This window comes from Puma concolor, chromosome B3, assembly GCF_028749965.1.
Source record: "Puma concolor isolate L17-30 chromosome B3, mPumCon1.1.hap2, whole genome shotgun sequence".
Lineage (NCBI taxonomy): Eukaryota > Metazoa > Chordata > Mammalia > Carnivora > Felidae > Puma > Puma concolor.
The window spans coordinates 140,332,346-140,349,952 of NC_141672.1; the positions used below are offsets into that span (position 1 = coordinate 140,332,346).

General features: G+C 43.0%; 1 protein-coding gene across 2 annotated transcripts in view; it reads left to right on the forward strand.

Moving 5' to 3' along the window:
• Window positions 1-17,607, forward strand: part of AGBL1 (AGBL carboxypeptidase 1) — an 862,602-nt gene that overhangs the window by 147,571 nt on the left and 697,424 nt on the right. For both annotated transcript variants that reach the window (XM_086711500.1, XM_025918486.2), the window contains exons 7-10: window positions 2,214-2,422; window positions 10,372-10,537; window positions 11,460-11,527; window positions 17,236-17,352. In XM_086711500.1, coding sequence (XP_086567626.1) covers window positions 2,214-2,422; window positions 10,372-10,537; window positions 11,460-11,527; window positions 17,236-17,352 — 560 coding nt within the window. The remainder of the gene's footprint in view (window positions 1-2,213; window positions 2,423-10,371; window positions 10,538-11,459; window positions 11,528-17,235; window positions 17,353-17,607) is intronic.

Genomic DNA, 17,607 nt, shown 5'->3' on the forward strand with positions numbered 1-17,607 from the left:
AACCTCTCTGTGCCCATGGGGCCTCTGTCCACTGTGTTTGCTATTCTGGCATCTTTCCAGCGGGTGATACTTTAATACCTCCTACTTAATCCTCGATTTTCTTTTAAACGTCAGATATTGGATAGGCTGGAACCTCATTCAGGCAGTAAAGAACTCTGGTGCTTTGTGGCTGCAACCAGCCAAGGAGAGAAATACGGTTGATGCAAAAGAATAATTCATTAAAGGAGGTAATGACAGCGATTTAAACCTTCTGCAAACACATCACCTGGCAAACAAAGCTCATCACCCTCAGTTCAGGGTCATGGCTGAATGAAATGTTGTAAAAGTGAAAAAACAAAAAAATTAAACAAACAAACAAACAACAATGATCCCAACTGTACAAATGGGTCAAAAATCTCAGTGGGGCTCAATGAAGCCTGACAACTTAGAATTTGACAAACTCACAGAAAGCAACAACAACAACAAAAGAATTTCTTTAATATTATGAGAAAACCCCTCTGGAATAAAGCCCTGAGTTTTTGTGTTATTTTTTCACTTATGTGTACTTACATGGTCTTAGGGAAAAAATCTGACTTTGAGCTGAAATTTGCTTCTCCAATTACGGCTCAGGGGATCTGTCTCACACACCCTCGGCCAGAAGCCTATATTGTCTCATAAGCCAGCGTGAGTGGTGGGGGTAATGGAGAAATGTGGTAATGAGAGCAGGGCTGCAAGATTTGGGCATTTGTGCTGAGAGTCGGCCGGTGATAGCCTCCCAATGCACCTTGTCCACACAAGCAGAGATGACCAGACATCTGTGGGGTATATGTGGGCTGGGACACATTTGTCCACCAAGCCAGTAGCCCGAGGAGGTTCAGCTGGAAAGGGGCATATGTTAAGTGTTGAGACAGGATTCTTGGACTCCTTTTCCTCTGTATTTCTTCAAGGAGAATTTAAAGTATCTCTTGGGAAAATTAGGACTTTGTGCACTTACCCTCTAGGGTGTGTCTCATGGGAGGCCTCCACCAGGATCATTCAGTCAACAAAGAGAAATTGTGTAGACGTGAAGGGAACCAGAAAAGCACTCTATTATGTTCCCCATCAGACGTAAGAAAACCCCATACCACATCCTGCTGAGTGGGCTTCCCACCCCTGTCTTAACATTGTTAGTGCCCGGATGTCCATTTCCACATAGAGTCCATTCTTTTGTTGAATAGTGTTGACTATGAGGAATTCGTTTCTTGGACTGAGCCAGACCTTGATTATCCATAAGCTGGCTTCTGTGCTCTTTAGGAAAAACACAATATAGCTGTTACACATGATAGCCTTTCAGATATCATGTCTCATTCAGGGTCTTCTTCCAAGACTAAATCTTATAATTTGCTCAACCCAATGACAATACCCTAAGTCCACTGAGATTTAGGAAAAGAAGAATGGAAATCTGGTGGAAATGTCTCTGTCTCTCCCTCATTCATCCCATCCCCCTATTACAGTTTTTTTCTGAACTTTTTAAGAATAAGTTACAGACATTCACATATTCCTATTGTGAATTTCCTAAGCACACGATTTTCTTTTACATAGCCACAGTTTACCAAAATCTAATGTACATCGATACAATACTTCTAATTTATAGACCTTATTCAAATTTTACCAAATGCGTCTCTAATGCCTTTTGTAGCAAAAGAAAAAAAAATGATTTCTAGCCTAGGATCTAAATTATAATTCTACATTGTACTTACATATTATATAAATACTTTAGCCAAATTCCTTCCTTCCTTCCTTCCTTCCTTCCTTCCTTCCTTCCTTCCTTCCTTCCTTCCTTCCTTCCTCCCTTCCTGTTTCTCTCTTTCTCTCTTTATTTCTCTTTTCTTTGTCTTTTCCCTTCTTTTTTTTTTTTTTCCCTTTCATGACCTTGACATTTTGAAGAGTATAGATCAGATCACTAGTAGCATGCCCCTCATTTTGGGTTTGCTGGTTTTCCTCATGGTTAAATTCAGACTATACATTTTGGGCAGAAACACCATAGAAATGATGCTGTGTTTTTCTCAGCACAACACACATGGTGATGTCCATGTTGATCACTCGATGAAGGTGACATCTGCCAGTTTTCTCCAGTGGAAAGTTATTATTAGTCCCTTTATAATAAGAATCTTGCGGGAGGTACATCGGGGCATCCTCAGGCAGGTGCAGCCAGGAGAACCTGTGATTGACATCACCTTTCCCATTGGTTTCAGAGTCTAACAGCCGCAGGGCTGTGAACAGAGGCTACGTCACCAGCTTGCTCAGGCTGCATCAGGACTGGCACGGCCATGACACAGCCAATACCTATGTGCTGATCCGCCGGACGCTTCTGCTCTGCCTCAAGCACATTGCCAACCTCCGGTCTGGCAGGGAGGCCTTCCTGGCAGCTCAGGGCATGGAGATCCTCTTCAGCACCACACAGGTAATTAACCCTGGGAACACCTCTGCAGTTGGATGATATCCGGATGGTTCCTGCTGAACAGAGCTGTGAGAACCTCAGTACGTTTCTTACTGGCTGCTATGGGCAGAGGTTCTGGATTCAAAACCTCATGCATTTGTTCACTCTTGTGCTGATCGATTCATTCATTCAATACATGTTTATTGGCAGGGCGCCTGGGTGGCCCAGTTGGTTAAGTGACTGACTTCAGCTTAGGTCATGATCTCATGGTTCATGGGTTCAAGCCCTGCTTTGGGCTCTGTGCTGATGGCTCAGAGCCTGGAGCCTGCTTCAGATTCTGTGTCTCCCTCTCTCTGCCCCTCCCCAGCTCATGCTCTGCCTCTCTCTCTCAAAAATAAATAAACATTAAAAAATTAAAAATAAATAAAAATAAATTAAAAAAATACATGTTTATTGGCTACACACTGTGTGGTGCAGTGGTTCACAGTATTCACTATAAAGCTAGTACCTGGGTTCAGGTCCCAGCCCAGGCACTTACAGCTGTGAAACCTTGGAGGAGTCACCCAACTTTTCTGGGTCTCAAGTTTCTTCTTTTCCAAAAAGATGGAAATAACAAAATCTAGGTTATTGCACAGCCTAAGTATATTAATGTGGAAATGTCTTCCGTTTAATGGAGTGCTTGCCATGACTTGGCTGCTCTATGAGTGTGAGCAGTGATTGGAATAATTAGAGTAGTGGAATCTGGACATGAATATGACAGGCAAGACCCCTGATCTTGTGGAGTAAACATTCTAGCGGGAGAGTCAGATACTAAGGAAGCAAAGAATTCAATGAGGAAGAGAATTTCATATTGCTCTGTGACATCATTAAAGTCAGGCTGTCCGCAGTGACGCCCATAGGTGGAGGGAGAAAGTGTTCTGTGAGAGAGGTCAAGTTCTTCTCTGAGCAGGTGACACCTAAGCTGAGATCTGAATTACTGAAAAAGGCTATCAGGCCAAGTTCAAGAGGAAAAGCATCCTGGGCCAGAGTGAGCACCTGCAAGGGCCGTTACTTGTCTGCACCCCAGTGGAATATGTGGTTTAAGGTTTCCGGGATTTCAACCCTGACAACAGATCCTTAATTGCACTTGATTAGGACTAATTTAAACACCATAGTATGAGCTATGTACACCCTCTCTATCGAGGATGTGGACGCCTTCCAAATAGCCATCATCTGCTCACTCCCCTTCACCTGGGGCCACGGCAGCCGTGCTCCACAGGCACCATGCTCCCTGCTGTCTTCACATTAACTTGTCTCTACAGCCCTTTCCTCGGTCTCATTGCTCCCCTCTGGACACCCTTCACTTTTTCTCTACCTGTGTACATGAGGCAATGAGGCAGTCGATGACAGTACTGTTTTCCAAAAACGGCATCTGTAGACTTTTCCTATTAAAAACAAATAATAGCGTCTCCCCCCACATCCGACTCTGAACAATCACATAATGTTGGGCTGCAAACCAATATGTAATTTTCTGTCAGCTATCACCTGTGGGTTCTTGCCATCATTCCAGATTTCAGAGCCTCTCAGTCATGAAATAGCTGCATCGAACATTCCGTTTCTCTGGATGAAGCAGTGCTTTGAATTTTTCTAAGCTTCGCCATACTTTGTAAGCTTGTGTCCCCCAAATCTCTAGTGAAACACTCCCCCTCCACTGCTGATGCCCAGAAGCTCTCTCACACCAGCAATTCGTGTGCTCCAGCCGGTTCCTCTGCCCTCTGCCTTATTGGCTGCTTCTTTGCTCTGTGTTAAGAAGAATTAAAAGGGCAAAAAAGGAAGAAAACAGTGATCCCTGAATTACATGTCTGTTAGAGGAAGAGGGTGGAGATAGTAGAAAGGGAAGCACAAGCATTAAAGAGGGTCTGTGAGGCTAGAAGCAGGATGTATATAAAATATATACATCTATCTATCTATCTATCTATCTATCTATCATCTATGTATCTATGTATCTATTTCCTATCTATCTATCTATCTATCTATCTATCTATCTATCTATCATCTATGTATCTATATATCTATTTCCTATTTATCTATCATCTATGTATGTATCTATTTCCTATCTATCTATCTATCTATCTATGTCATGTTTGGTGTTTCTCTGGTGTGATAGACTAATGCCTGTGTTCCCTCAAATCCATATGCTGAAACCCTACTCCCCAGAGTAATGGTTTGGGAAGGCAGGGCCTTTGGGAGGGGATGAGGTGATGAGGGTGCAGTCCCTATGAGCAGAATGAGCACCCTTATAAGAGGAGCCTCAGAGAGTTCCCTGGTCCCTGCTCCATGTAAGGACACAGTGAGAATATGGCCATCTGTGAACCAGGAAGCAGGTTCTCACCAGAGAGGGAACCTGATGGTGCCTTCAACCTGGACTTCCAGCCCCCAGAACTGTGAGAAAGAAATGTGTTTGTTCATCAGCCACTCGGTCTGTGGTGTCCTGCTGGATCTGCCTGAGCAGACTGAGACAGCTGCCCTCTGCCCTGTGAGCCTCTCTCCTTGGCTGATCTTCATCTGTAATGTGAGTCCCTGTAAATCATGAGTGCAACTACAACAGCTTTTAATGAGCTTTTAGAGTCTTTCTGGGGAATTGTCACACCCAAGAGTGGCACGGGGACCTCCCTGTAGGAGTCTCCTGGGGGCTGCCATAACAAAGCACCACAAACTGAGCAGCTCAAATAGCAGAGATTGACTTTCTCCCAGCCCTGGAGGCCAGAAGTCCCAATTCAAGATGGCGCCAGGGTGGTTCCTTCTGGGGCCATGAGGGGGAACCTGCCCCAGGTGCTCTCCTAGATTCTGTTGGTCACAGCAGTCCTGGTGACCCTTGGCTTGTAGAAGCGTCACCTCATCTCTGCCTCTGTCTTCACAAGACATTCTCCCTATGTGCTTGTCTGTGTCCAAATGTCCCTTTTTATAAGGACACCAGTCATATAGGACTAGGCCCACCATAATAACCTCATTTTAGTTTTTTTCCTTTCATCTTTTTTACAAGTATTTATTTGAATTCCAGTTGGTTAACAGAGTGTAATATTAGTTTCAGGTGTACAATATAGTGATTCAACACCTCCGTACATCACCCGGTGCTCATCACAAGTGCACTCCTTAATCCCCATCACCTGTTTCCCCCATACCTCTACCCACCTCCCCTCAGGTACCAGCCGTGTGTTCTCTGTAAAAAGTCTGTTTCTTCAAGGAGGGTTTTAAAGTAGTCTCTCAGCAGGTCAGTGAAAACCTCAACTGTTCAGGAAACAAATTCACACCAACCCTCCAGCCTCCATTTTTTGCTGGCAATGGATGCAGGATGTGAGCAGAGGCTGAACTTGCACTGTATTAGAGGCTGCCCTAGCCTGTGGAGCCTCCAGCACCTGGGCTGGGTGTTGTGAGCATAGACGCCATCATAGCTGTGCTGGTTTGAGCTGCCTGTCAGTCTTCTCCCCCATCTGCCAGAGAAGGTATTGGAGTCACCGAATTGCCAACGAGGGAACCTTGGATCTAGTGTATCATTTCAATGGTTATTTGCAAATTATGATGATGATGATGATGATGATGAGGATGATGCTGGTATGCCAATAATTGTGAAAGACAAGAGAGATATGAAGGAGGAGGAAGGGAGGGAGGGAGAGGGGGAGGAGGAACGGGAGGATAAGAGGAGGGAAGAACTTTCTAGACCATGAAAAGAAATTCAGATTTTATTTCCATCAGGTTTGAAGCAGGGGCATGACCTGATATAATTTATGCTTTTTTTTTTTTTTTAAATTTTAATTATAAAATTTGTACAACATCAAGTTGACCATGCTGGGCATTTTCAAGTGTATAGTTCAGTACTGTTAAGTGCATCCACACTGTTGTATAACCCATCTCTAGAACTCTTTTCATCTTGCAAAACTGAAACTCTATACCCATTAAACTGATTTATGATCTTAAAGGACCATTCTGGCTGCTGTTTGGACAGGAGAGTATCTGAGGGCACAGGAGGAAGGAGGGAGTGGTGGGAGGGCAAGGCGGGGGTTAGACCATGGGAGCTCGGGCAGAGATGCTGATGGCTTTGGCTGGTAAAAGGAGAGCTGGAAATTAGACCTGGGACTCCTGGACTTTTCCACTAAAGTGTCTCATTTTCTTATGGTGAAGGTTATCACTAGGGCTCTGCACTGGGATCTTCTTTCAGATTCTTATGAGATTTTAAGAGTGTAATGATGCCTGCTAATATCCTGCTAGCCAGCACTTACTGAGTGCTTAGTATTGGGCAGGCACTTTGCCTCTTTTAACTCAAATTCACACACGTCCTTATGAGAGAGGCTCTGTTATGATCTCTGCTGTATAGACGAAGCTGCAGCTCACAGAGGCGTAGTAACTTGCCCCGGTGATGCAGTTAGTGATCATCAGCTCAAGATCTGAATTTTTGGGGTGCTTTTGCTCCAGGGTCTGAGCTGTATGCTTTACAGTAGCCCCCCCCCCTTATCCTGGGGGGTACATTCCAAGACCCTCAGCAGATGCCCAAAACCACAGGTAGCACTGACCATGCATTCGCTGTTTTTTCCTGAACGTTCGTGCCTATGATGAAGTTTAATTTATAAATTAGGCACATCAAGAGATTAACAACAATGATTGAATAGATCACTTATAGCAATATACTGTTATAAAAATTATGTGAATGTGGTCTCTCTCTCAAAATATCTTATTCTTCTTGTGATGACGTGAGGTGATACAATGCCCACATGAGGAGATGAAGGGAGGCATTGGGATGTAGCATTAGGCTATCGGCCTTCTGGTGATACCTCGGAGGAGCGTCATCTGCTTCCAGGCTATGGTTGACTATGGGTAAATGAGATCTGGGAAAAGCAAAACCGTGGATGAGGAGGAGCTCTGTCTCTTGCCTGTGTGTCACAGAAGCAGTGTATGTATGTATGTATGTATGTATGTATGTATGTATGTATGTATGTATTTAATATAATTTATTGTCAAATTGGCTAACATGCAGTGTTTATAGTGTGCTCTTGGTATTAGGGGTAGATTCCTGTGGTTCCTTGCTTACATACAACACCCAGTGCTTGTCTCAACAAGTGCCCTCCTCAATGCCCATCACCCATTTTCTCCTCTCCTCTACCCCCAGCATCAACCACCCCTCAGTTTGTTCTCTGTATTTAAGAGTCTCTTATGGTTTGCCCCCCTCCCTCTCTGTAACTATTTTTTTCCCTTCCCTTCCCCCATGGTCTTCTGTAAAGTTCCTCAAGTTCCACATATGAGTGAAAACATATGATATCTGTCTTTCTCTGACTGACTCATTTCACTTAGCATAATACCCTCCAGTACCATCCACGTTGCTGCAAATGGCCAGATTTCATTCTTTCTCATTGCCAAGTAGTATTCCATTGTGTATATTAACCACATCTTCTTTATCCATTCATCAGCTGATGGCCATTTAGGCTCTTTCCATAATTTGGCTATTGTTGAAAGGGCTGCTATAAACATTGGGGTACATGTGCCCCTATGAATCAGCACTCCTGTATCCTTTGGATAAATTCCTAGTAGTGTTATTGCTGAGGTCATAGGGTAGTTCTATTTTTAATTTTTTTGTGGAACCTCCACACTGTTTTCCAGAGTGGCTACACCAGTTTGCATTCCCACCAACAGTGCAAGAAAGTTCCCATTTCTCCACATCCTCGCCAGCATCTGTTGTTTCCTGAGTTGTTAATTTTAGCCAGAAGCAGTGTATTTATTATTCCAATGCTAATTCAGAGATGTTAACTGTGAATTGAATATGTAAGGCACTGTCATATTTCATCATCTTTTCCAGGTAGCAGGTGTATTATTGGAAGTGATGGGAAAAGTGAGCCAAAAATGTTCACCTTTGCCCCAATTCTGAGCCATTTGTTTCCAGGGATCCTATTTCTTGGGCTCTTGTCATCTCTGATACACAGCATAAGTGCCCTACAGCTGCAGGAGCCTGAGGGAGTGCCTCCTTACATTTTGCATCCTGGGTGCCTCCCTCACTTTACCTTAGTCCTGGCCCTGCCACACTACCCTTCCCTTAACACTAGGGAAACGTTGGCAGATGGATCTAGGCATTTCTGTTACTTTGGAACCACGGATTATTTTAAAATTCATAAACATTTTCCTGAACACTGTGTCTACTAAAGCATTTACCATCCACCTAATTTAGGTAGTGATTCACTATAACCCCAATGCCTTGGTTTCTGTTGATTTTAATCTCCTCTATCCCCTAAATTCATGGCCCGACCTGTTAGGACAGGTGAACCTGCCTCCATCCTTTTTCTCACTTTTCACCTGCACCATCCTATGCAAAGTAAAACATGTTTTCACATTCATCAATAACAATACCAACGACAATCACAGACACAACCACTTTCCAAAATGCTGGTGGTTTTGACTGAGTTCCTTGGCTTGTCCTTTGCTCTGTACCTACTGAAAACTAAGCTCAGAACATCATCCATGATGGGTCATCTACCTCCCCTCTCTTCCTCTTCCATGCTCAGTTCTCTCTTTTTCTGATACTAATACTTTTCACCAAGCCCTTTGGCCAGTGCCAGGGATGAAATAGCCTCAAGTATTTTATTTCCCATGGAGAGTGTTTTCAGGACAACTGATGGGTATCATTTGAGCATGTGGAAGGGGAAATAGCATTCTTGATCATGTTACAACATTCCTGTTTTGAAAGTTGGCTTACATTTTTTTTTTTTATTTTTTTTTTTAAATTTTTTTTTTCAACGTTTTTATTTATTTTTTTTGGGACAGAGAGAGACAGAGCATGAACGGGGGAGGGGCAGAGAGAGAGGGAGACACAGAATCGGAAACAGGCTCCAGGCTCTGAGCCATCAGCCCAGAGCCTGATGCGGGGCTCGAACTCCCGGACCGCGAGATCGTGACCTGGCTGAAGTTGGACGCTTAACCGACTGCGCCACCCAGGCGCCCCTGGCTTACATTTTTATATTAGGGAATCATTGGGACAGTTTGAACTCATGGCATAAAAACATATATATATGGAGCTACCTGTAATGTGGGCCCAGGGATACCACCGCATGACATCATCACAGACAGTCACCCTGCCCTGTGGCAGGTGCTCAGCATCCTCCATGGCTACTGCTATGACTTATTGGCTCTAGACCTTACTTGGAACCCCTTAGGAATATCAAATTGGAGGCTCACAGTTGTCAACTTTCCGTACTAAGTCAGTAGACAAAGCATTTACCAAGAGCCTCAAGAAAATGGCATGTTTTTGCCAAAGAGTTCCCGAACTACTCCCAACACTCTCTCTCAATTTAGTAAACTTGTTTTTGCATTTTTCAAAGTGTCTGAAAAGAAGGGTCTTGTCATGTTCCATCAGCATCAAAATGTTCCATCTGCAAACCCAATTTTCCTTTGCTTTGGGTAGGTACCAAGAGATCAACACTGTGGGCTCTGAGAACAGGCATGTTATTTAATTTAGGTACTTGGGATTCACTTAGCCTTTTTTTTTCTGATTTCATATTTTAGCTTTTCCTTTATAGTTTTCTATTCAGATAAAGACTGAAGGAGAAAAGTAAGACTTCCATCAATTTGGCTACTCATTCTCTAATTTAGCCAATAATTCACAATGACACTCAGATGGTTGAGAAGATGCTCATCTCCTCTCCCCCTGGCTACCCTGGACAATGCTTCCCTTAGACACAGCATCCCTTGAAAGACTTTTTAAGTCTATTTTCAGACTAAATTCCTTCCAGTAACATATGAGCTGTGAAAAAGAAATAAAAATGCAGATTATACCCTAGACCAAAGCCGATTCTACTTAGACAAAATGCTACATTTGAATGTTCAAGTCAGGCATTCTACAGTAAGGATGTTTACTGTCCATCGGGGCCATGTGTCATTCACTGCCCAAAATACTGACAGGATAAGGGAACCCTGTATAAGGTGTCGGCGTCTGATACAGTCTCCTCTTCATTCAGAACTGCCTGGATGACAGAAGTTTGGAACCCATCGTCTCCGTCGTAGTTCAGATCCTGAGACAGTGCTACCCAAAGAGCCCACTTCCCTTGGTCACAGCCACCAGTGCCTACGCCTTCCCAGTCCCTGGGAGCATCCCTTCCGAACCTCCGTGTGTTCTAACTGAAGGTAATGTCAGTGGGTAATGATGAGCTTTCTGACATGTTTGGCATGTTGGAAATATTTCAGAGGGATGTGGATGAAAGTAGAATCAGTTCTTTTAGAGCCCAACTGTAAATGTCCATAATCTAATTAAAGAAATGTATAAAAAAGCAAGCTTTTCATATACAGAATGAACAAATACTAAAGTCACTTATTTTGTTCCTAATTATTAACTGTTGCCACTTTGCCTGGTGGCTATTGAGTGCCTGTACAGTCATTTCAGCTAATTAAAAAAAAAAACATACATATTCACAATTCCACAATTGAGTCTCTTGACTGTACTGACTGGTTCTGGAATGCATTTGCCTTAAGGATGAACTTGGAATAAAACTTGTGCTATTTACAAAATAGCTAGTCCATTAAATGTCTGAATGTGTGATTATTCAATCTCCATGAAGATTCCACTGTCACTGCCCTCCTTTCATGGAACAGATTTTCCATTGGCATCATCTTGCTACAACAGCACGGGATGCTTTCTGTGGCCTTTTGTTGTAAATAAGTAGCTTCTTATCAAAATTAGGGAGTCAGTGAAGGTGCTCAGTTATAGCAAATTTTGCCTATATGTGATCTGTAAACGTTGGCAATGCTGTTTGCATAACTTCGTGTAAACTGTGAGGGGGGACACCAGAATGGTATTTGGATGTCATTTTATTCTTCAGTCATTTTGCATTCAATGTGGGGCAATTTAGACTTCATGCTATAGTGCTCCATGTGTCTGTGTGTATACGAGTTGCATGTACTAATAAGTATTAGAGTGTGTTGGGATATTGTGCTCTTCATAATGAGCCCCTTGTTTATGACAAAGGGAGTACTAGCCACTGTGTGGTGGGAATCCAAATCCAAGGCATAAGGGAAGCCTCATCTGTTTGATCTCTTTTTCTCCACCCAGAGGATTTTGAAGATGATGCTGATGAAGAAGTTGATAAAGATTCAGATTCTGAAGAGGTGAAAGACCAAGTAGGTGCACCAGCCCTCACTTTTAGTGATCTCCATGTTCACATCTTCCGAGGGATATATCACTATGTCCAGCTGAGACCAGTGTAAAATTTTTTAAGTGTATTTATTTATTTTGAGAGAGACAGTGTGAGTGGGGGAGGGAGGGACGGAGGGAGAGAGAGAAACATGCACAGAGCACAGAGCCCAATGTGGGGCCTGAGCCCAAGAAACTGTGAGATCATGACCTGAGCCAAACTGAGAGTCAGATGCTTAACTGACTGAGCCACCCAGATGCCCCGAGACCAGTATACATTTTAAGGACTCACTTCTGTACTTCCACTCCAGTGCCTGGCCTACAGTGATTGCTCAGTAAATGATGGCTGTGCTTGTTGATGTTCATCCCGGTGGGTCCCATACAAAATCTCATTGTAAAGTCAGAGGCTGTCCATTAACAGGGCGGTAATATTCCGTCCGGATGAGCTTTAGATAGACCCTTAGTGCTTCGGGTTCGTATATGTAATTCGTGTGAGTGACATTCAGGGAACGAGACCATGGAAGATTTTCCTAGGAAACTTCTTCTGGTAGATCTCCCCTATTGCCACAAGTCACTCTTCGTAGGTACCCACTCTGCTGAGGACCACTGTGTTGTACACTTCCATTTACCTTGGAGTCTATGTGAAGTGCTCACTTGAGTTGCATAATGTACACCTTGGCTAGCAGGGGAGTGGTGCCCTTTGGTCTTTATCCCCAAAAGACCCATGATATACAGCAGAGGTTAGCAAACTTTCTGTAAAAGATCAGGCTGTAATTGGTTTAGGCTTTGTGGATATGCAGCCTCTATGACAACTACTCAACTTTGCTGTTATAGCACAAAAGCAACTATAGAAAATATGTAAATGGCAGGGCATGGCTGTGTTCCAGTGAAACATCTATTGACAAGAAACAGGCAATGGGACATAGTTTACTGACTACATTTCTAGAAAAGGGTGTCTACGCTTTAGCACTCTTGTCCTTTTGACAGGATAATTCTTTGTTGTGGGGGATTATCTTACATAGTAGGATGTTTCGTAGTGTCCTGGCTTCTACCCACTAGATGCCAGTAGCACTTACCCCTCGGTTTCCCCCTCCTCCCCAAGTCATGAGCCAAGAATGTCACTAGGAATTGCCAAGTGTCCTTTAGGGGACAATATCACTCTAGAATAATGATGACTTATCTGTGAGTTATGATTCTGTTTCCATTTCTTTTGGCAGACATGGACTTGACAAACCCCTTCAAATTATAGTTCCTTAATTTTGTCATCTGTAAAATAAGAATGAGAAGTAAATGTTACTTTTTATAATGTTTGTGGAGGTGAAACCTGAATTTAAAAAATCTACCACCAATTTATTTACCTATCTACCATCCATCCAACCATCCATCCATCCATCCATCCATCTTCCTTTTCCTTCCCTCCCTTTCTTTTTTCTTCCTTACCCTCTTACCTACCTATCTAGAGAAAAGGAGACTTTTGAGTTCTCTATCATAAGATGGTAGCAGCCGACTCAGAGGGACTATCTGTCTGCCCTCTCAGTCTCTAGGTTAAGACTGCTCTTGACCTTCCAGTGTTCTCAGGGTTTTGTTGATAAATGGAATCATTTCTGAAGTCATCAGTAGTAAATTGAATCTTTGCTGTGGCTTGGCAGTAGTGGCCTATTGAGTGCTCACTGTATTATTTGAATAATACTGTGCTGCAGTGATCATTCATCAATGCCACTTTCTCCTACCCTCTTACTTGCCCTTTGATGACTGAATGTCTGATGCCGAGTGTCAATCGCCTCTTGTATCTGATGTGGAAAGACCAGCTGTATGCCAGTGCCTAACTTCATACAGCATGGGACAGAGAGCATTCAGATAGTCTCTTTTCCCCCACACTGCAGGTGATAGTGGGTTGGGTGGAATGAAACCAAAACAAATAAACACATCCATCTGGGAGAGAAGCTCAAGACAAATGGGTGAGGGCCTGGAAACTATTTATCAAAAGCCTTCGAGCCAAGGGGAAGATGAGAAGTCAGTGTGTGAGCATGAATTGTAGAGAAATGGGGCACCTCAGAATCAGGGCTTGATTCTGGGGTGTTGCCAGAGTAAAGGAACTAGTGCTCCAGCAAACTGATTTTCCCTCGTGAACTCAGGAGCATTTGCTGCAAGGAATGTGGGCAAGAAGCCAGGAGTATTTGTTTCTGGTCATAGATCCAACCCAGTCCTTTAACTGATGGCCTTTTCATTTGAAAATAAAATTGGGATCAGATATTTATAAAGGATGATTAAAAGGAAATTTTATCTTAAAGTGTCTTGAGAATGGAAAGTTGGGTGCTGTTCTTTGAAAACTTTCAAAGTCAGCATAAGAAAAGAGAAACAAGTAGAGACGAGATGTTGGTCATGTTTTGTCGTTGTTGTTGTTTTCCTTCACAAATACAACTGTTAGATTTGGACAAACACTGAAGAAGAGGATAAACAGACTGCATTCAAGCTCTCCTCTCCTTTGCTCTGTCTTTCCTTCCTTTTTAGTTTTTTTTTTCCCCCCTTGGATATGATCCATGTGTGAGGCAGCAGGCTGGTTCCTAGGGATGGTAATATGATACAAAAGCAAACAAGACATTGATTTTTATCTTCAAAGAGTACATAGTCTAGTGAACTTGGAGATTGTCCCTACCAGAGTTCAAATCACCATCTTGGAAGGGGTGGTAAACTCAAGTGTAAGGCTGGGGAAAGTCACTAATATCTGAAAGTTTCAGTCTGAGGAAGAAGGGCCAGAAAGCATTATCTGGATTAGATGGGTACCAGAATTCTAAATGACAAAGCCTTTCTGGGTTGCTGTAAAGACACAGAAGCGGGCCCATCCCTGAATAAGTATAAATTGTATTTATAAGAAATACAGAAGAGAGGAGAACCCACCTGAGTGGCTGGAGATTCAGAGACTGAGATACAAACCTTTGGGGACCAGATATGGTCTCTGTTACAACTTTGCTGTTATACTGAGAAACCGACCATAGACAATATATTAAAAAATGGGTGTGACTGTGTTACAATAAAACTTTATTTACAAAAACAGACAGTGGGTTATAGTTAGCCAACTCTTGCTCTAAAGCTAAGTAGGTCACATAGCCACATGTAGAATGCATTAGGTTGCAGCTCATGGGATACACAATACTCCGCACTCCAGACACACCAACCTTACTCGCTGGTGGGGAAACCCTTCCCAATAGTCTACCAGATTGTATTTCTTTTTTCAAAATTTATTTTTTTGTTTAATTTACATCCAAATTAGTTAGCATATGGTGTAACAATGATTTCAGGAGTAAATTCCTTAATGCCCCTTACCCATTTAGACCATCCCCCCATACACACAACCCCTCTAGCAACCCTCAGTTTGTTCTCTATATTTATGAGTCTCTTATGCTTTGTCCCACTCCCTGTTTTTATATTATTTTTGCTTCCCTTCCCTTATGTTCATCTGTTTTGTATCTTAAATTCCTCATATGAATAAAGTCATATGATACTTGTCTTTCTCTGACTAATTTCACTTAGCGCAATACCCTCCAGTTCCATCCATGTAGTTGTAATGGCAAGATTTCCTTCTTTAAAAAAAATTTTTTTTTCAACGTATATTTAGTTTTGGGACAGAGAGAGACAGAGAATGAACAGGGGAGGGGCAGAGAGAGAGGGAGACACAGAATCGGAAACAGGCTCCAGGCTCTGAGCCATCAGCCCAGAGTCTGACGCGGGGCTCGAACTCACGGACCACGAGATCGTGACCTGGCTGAAGTCGGACGCTTAACCGACTGCACCACCCAGGCGCCCCAAGATTTCCTTCTTTTTAATTGCTGGGTAAATCTCCATCGCATATATATATATATATATATATATATATATATATACACCCCACATCTTCTTTACCCATTCATCTGTCTATGGACATGGGGGCTCTTTCCATACTTTGGCTATTGTCGATAGCACTGCTATAAACATGAGGGTGCGTGTGCCCCTTCAAAACAGCACATACCAGATTGCGTTTCTACTGATACCACCCTGGGGCATGGCTGAGGCTGCACAGAAGAGGATGCAGGCAAGCAGGAACTGATAGATAAAGCTGGAAAGGACAAGAATAGTGGGATCTTCATTACCGGGCTGAGGAATTTGGGCCTGGTGTGCACTGTATCTGAAAATACCATGAAATCAACATCATGAGGTCTATTTTTTTTTTTTTTTTAATTTAAAGTTTGGAGGAGGGGCACCTGGATGGCTCAGTCTGTTAAGAGTCCAATTCTTGATTTTGGCTCAGGTCATGATCTCATGGTTGTGACAGTGAGCCCCATGTTGGGTTCTACGGTGAGTGTAGAGCCTGCTTGGGGTTCTCTCTCTCTCCCTCCCCTCCCCTGCTCACACACACACTCTGTCTCTCTAAAAATAAATAAATAAACACTAAAAAATGAAGTTTGGGGGAAAATTCCAGAAGATGGACAGAATATTGCATTTTCTCTCCCTCCCCCCAACCCTGGATCAGTAATATAAACATTTATTGTGTTTATTTATTTGATTTAAAGAAGAATAATCCAGGCTATCAGAGATGCCAGGTTTTTCCTTAATTAACCAAATATTCTCCTAATACATAGGGTAGGTTTCTCTTCCCTATCTTATTAGGGAAACTTGGTTCAGGAGAGACATGGAAAGATGAGGAGACTGGACTGGTTGATTCCTGGTGTCCTTTCTCTGTAAGACTTTATAGCCTTTGGAAAATACAGACGATTTGGGAGGAGAGTCACCATCACCATTAAACTATTATGAAATGATGATCTAGAAATAAAAATGAAGGATCTAGGATTATTCGGCCCAGTGAAGGAAAGACTGGTGGTGGTCGGGTAGATGTAAATGTACAACAGGGTAAGGTGCAGCAGGAGGTGACAAATCCCTCTCTGGGTCTGGAAGGCCCTGCCTAGTGCCTCTTTCTCCAGTGTTGACACCTGCGATCTTCCTCCTATTCTCTGTGCTCCAACCACCTGCTTTCTGAAAGGCAATGTCAGCTGTTCCTTCTGCTGGTAATTTCTTCCCCAAGGCTTTGTACAGTTGGCTCTTCTAGCTAAAATGTCACCTCCTCAGTGAGGCGGTCTCAGATCACCCAGTCTAAACTGCTTCCCACCGATCCCCTTTGCATGGAATTTACCACCGTTGGAAGTTACGTTCTTCATTTGTTTGCTGTCTTCGTTCTCTCACTCGAAGGCAGATTCCATGGGAACATTGACTTCTGTCTGTTCCATTATCACTAACTCTTCAGTACCTACAGTGGTACCTGCTCATAGTAGGTGCTCATTAAACAGTTTTGAATGACACAGATAATGGAAGAACAGGTACAGTGATTACAATTATGTTGATGGTGGTGGCGAGATACAAAATTCTTTTATATTGTGCTTTACTGTTTACAGGGTTCATCTCATTTTATATAAATTAGTTATTCATGGTAAGGGCTGACAAATCCTGAGATGGATGCTTAGAAAAGTTGTGTACCTTCTTTCTTTTCATTGAAAAAATACCACCCACCATCTTAGATTCTCCTTCTCATAGGCTAGCACTATAATTTGGAGGCAAGGAAACCATGTCCCAAGATTTTGAAAGATCACATGTGTAGCTTGTCTCGATGCTTCTCAGGGTGGCTGTCTTGACTTTCACATATATATTTTTGGATATTCCTTTGTAGGATGATGATTTGGAAACAGATGTGAACAAGCTGAGTTCCAAACCTGGTCTTGACCGACCCGAGGAGGAACTGATGCAGTACGAGGCAATGTGTCTTGAGCTCTCCTGCAGCTTCGAGGTAGGACATATGCTGTGGGTCTGCTCCACGGTGATGCATGATGGGTTTTTTGCAGAACCTGGGAGGCCTAGCAGGGGATCTCCAGATGGAAAGCATTGTTCATCATTAGCAATCTGCTTCTGAGGTCTTTCTGAGAAAGAAGCAGAAATCCAAGCAAAATGTGAAAAAGGTAGCTGGGCTGGATGCATGCAAGTCTCCTGCAATCTGACCCCTGGAACCTAGGATGAAAGAAGTGTGGGGGTACACATCGCTGCC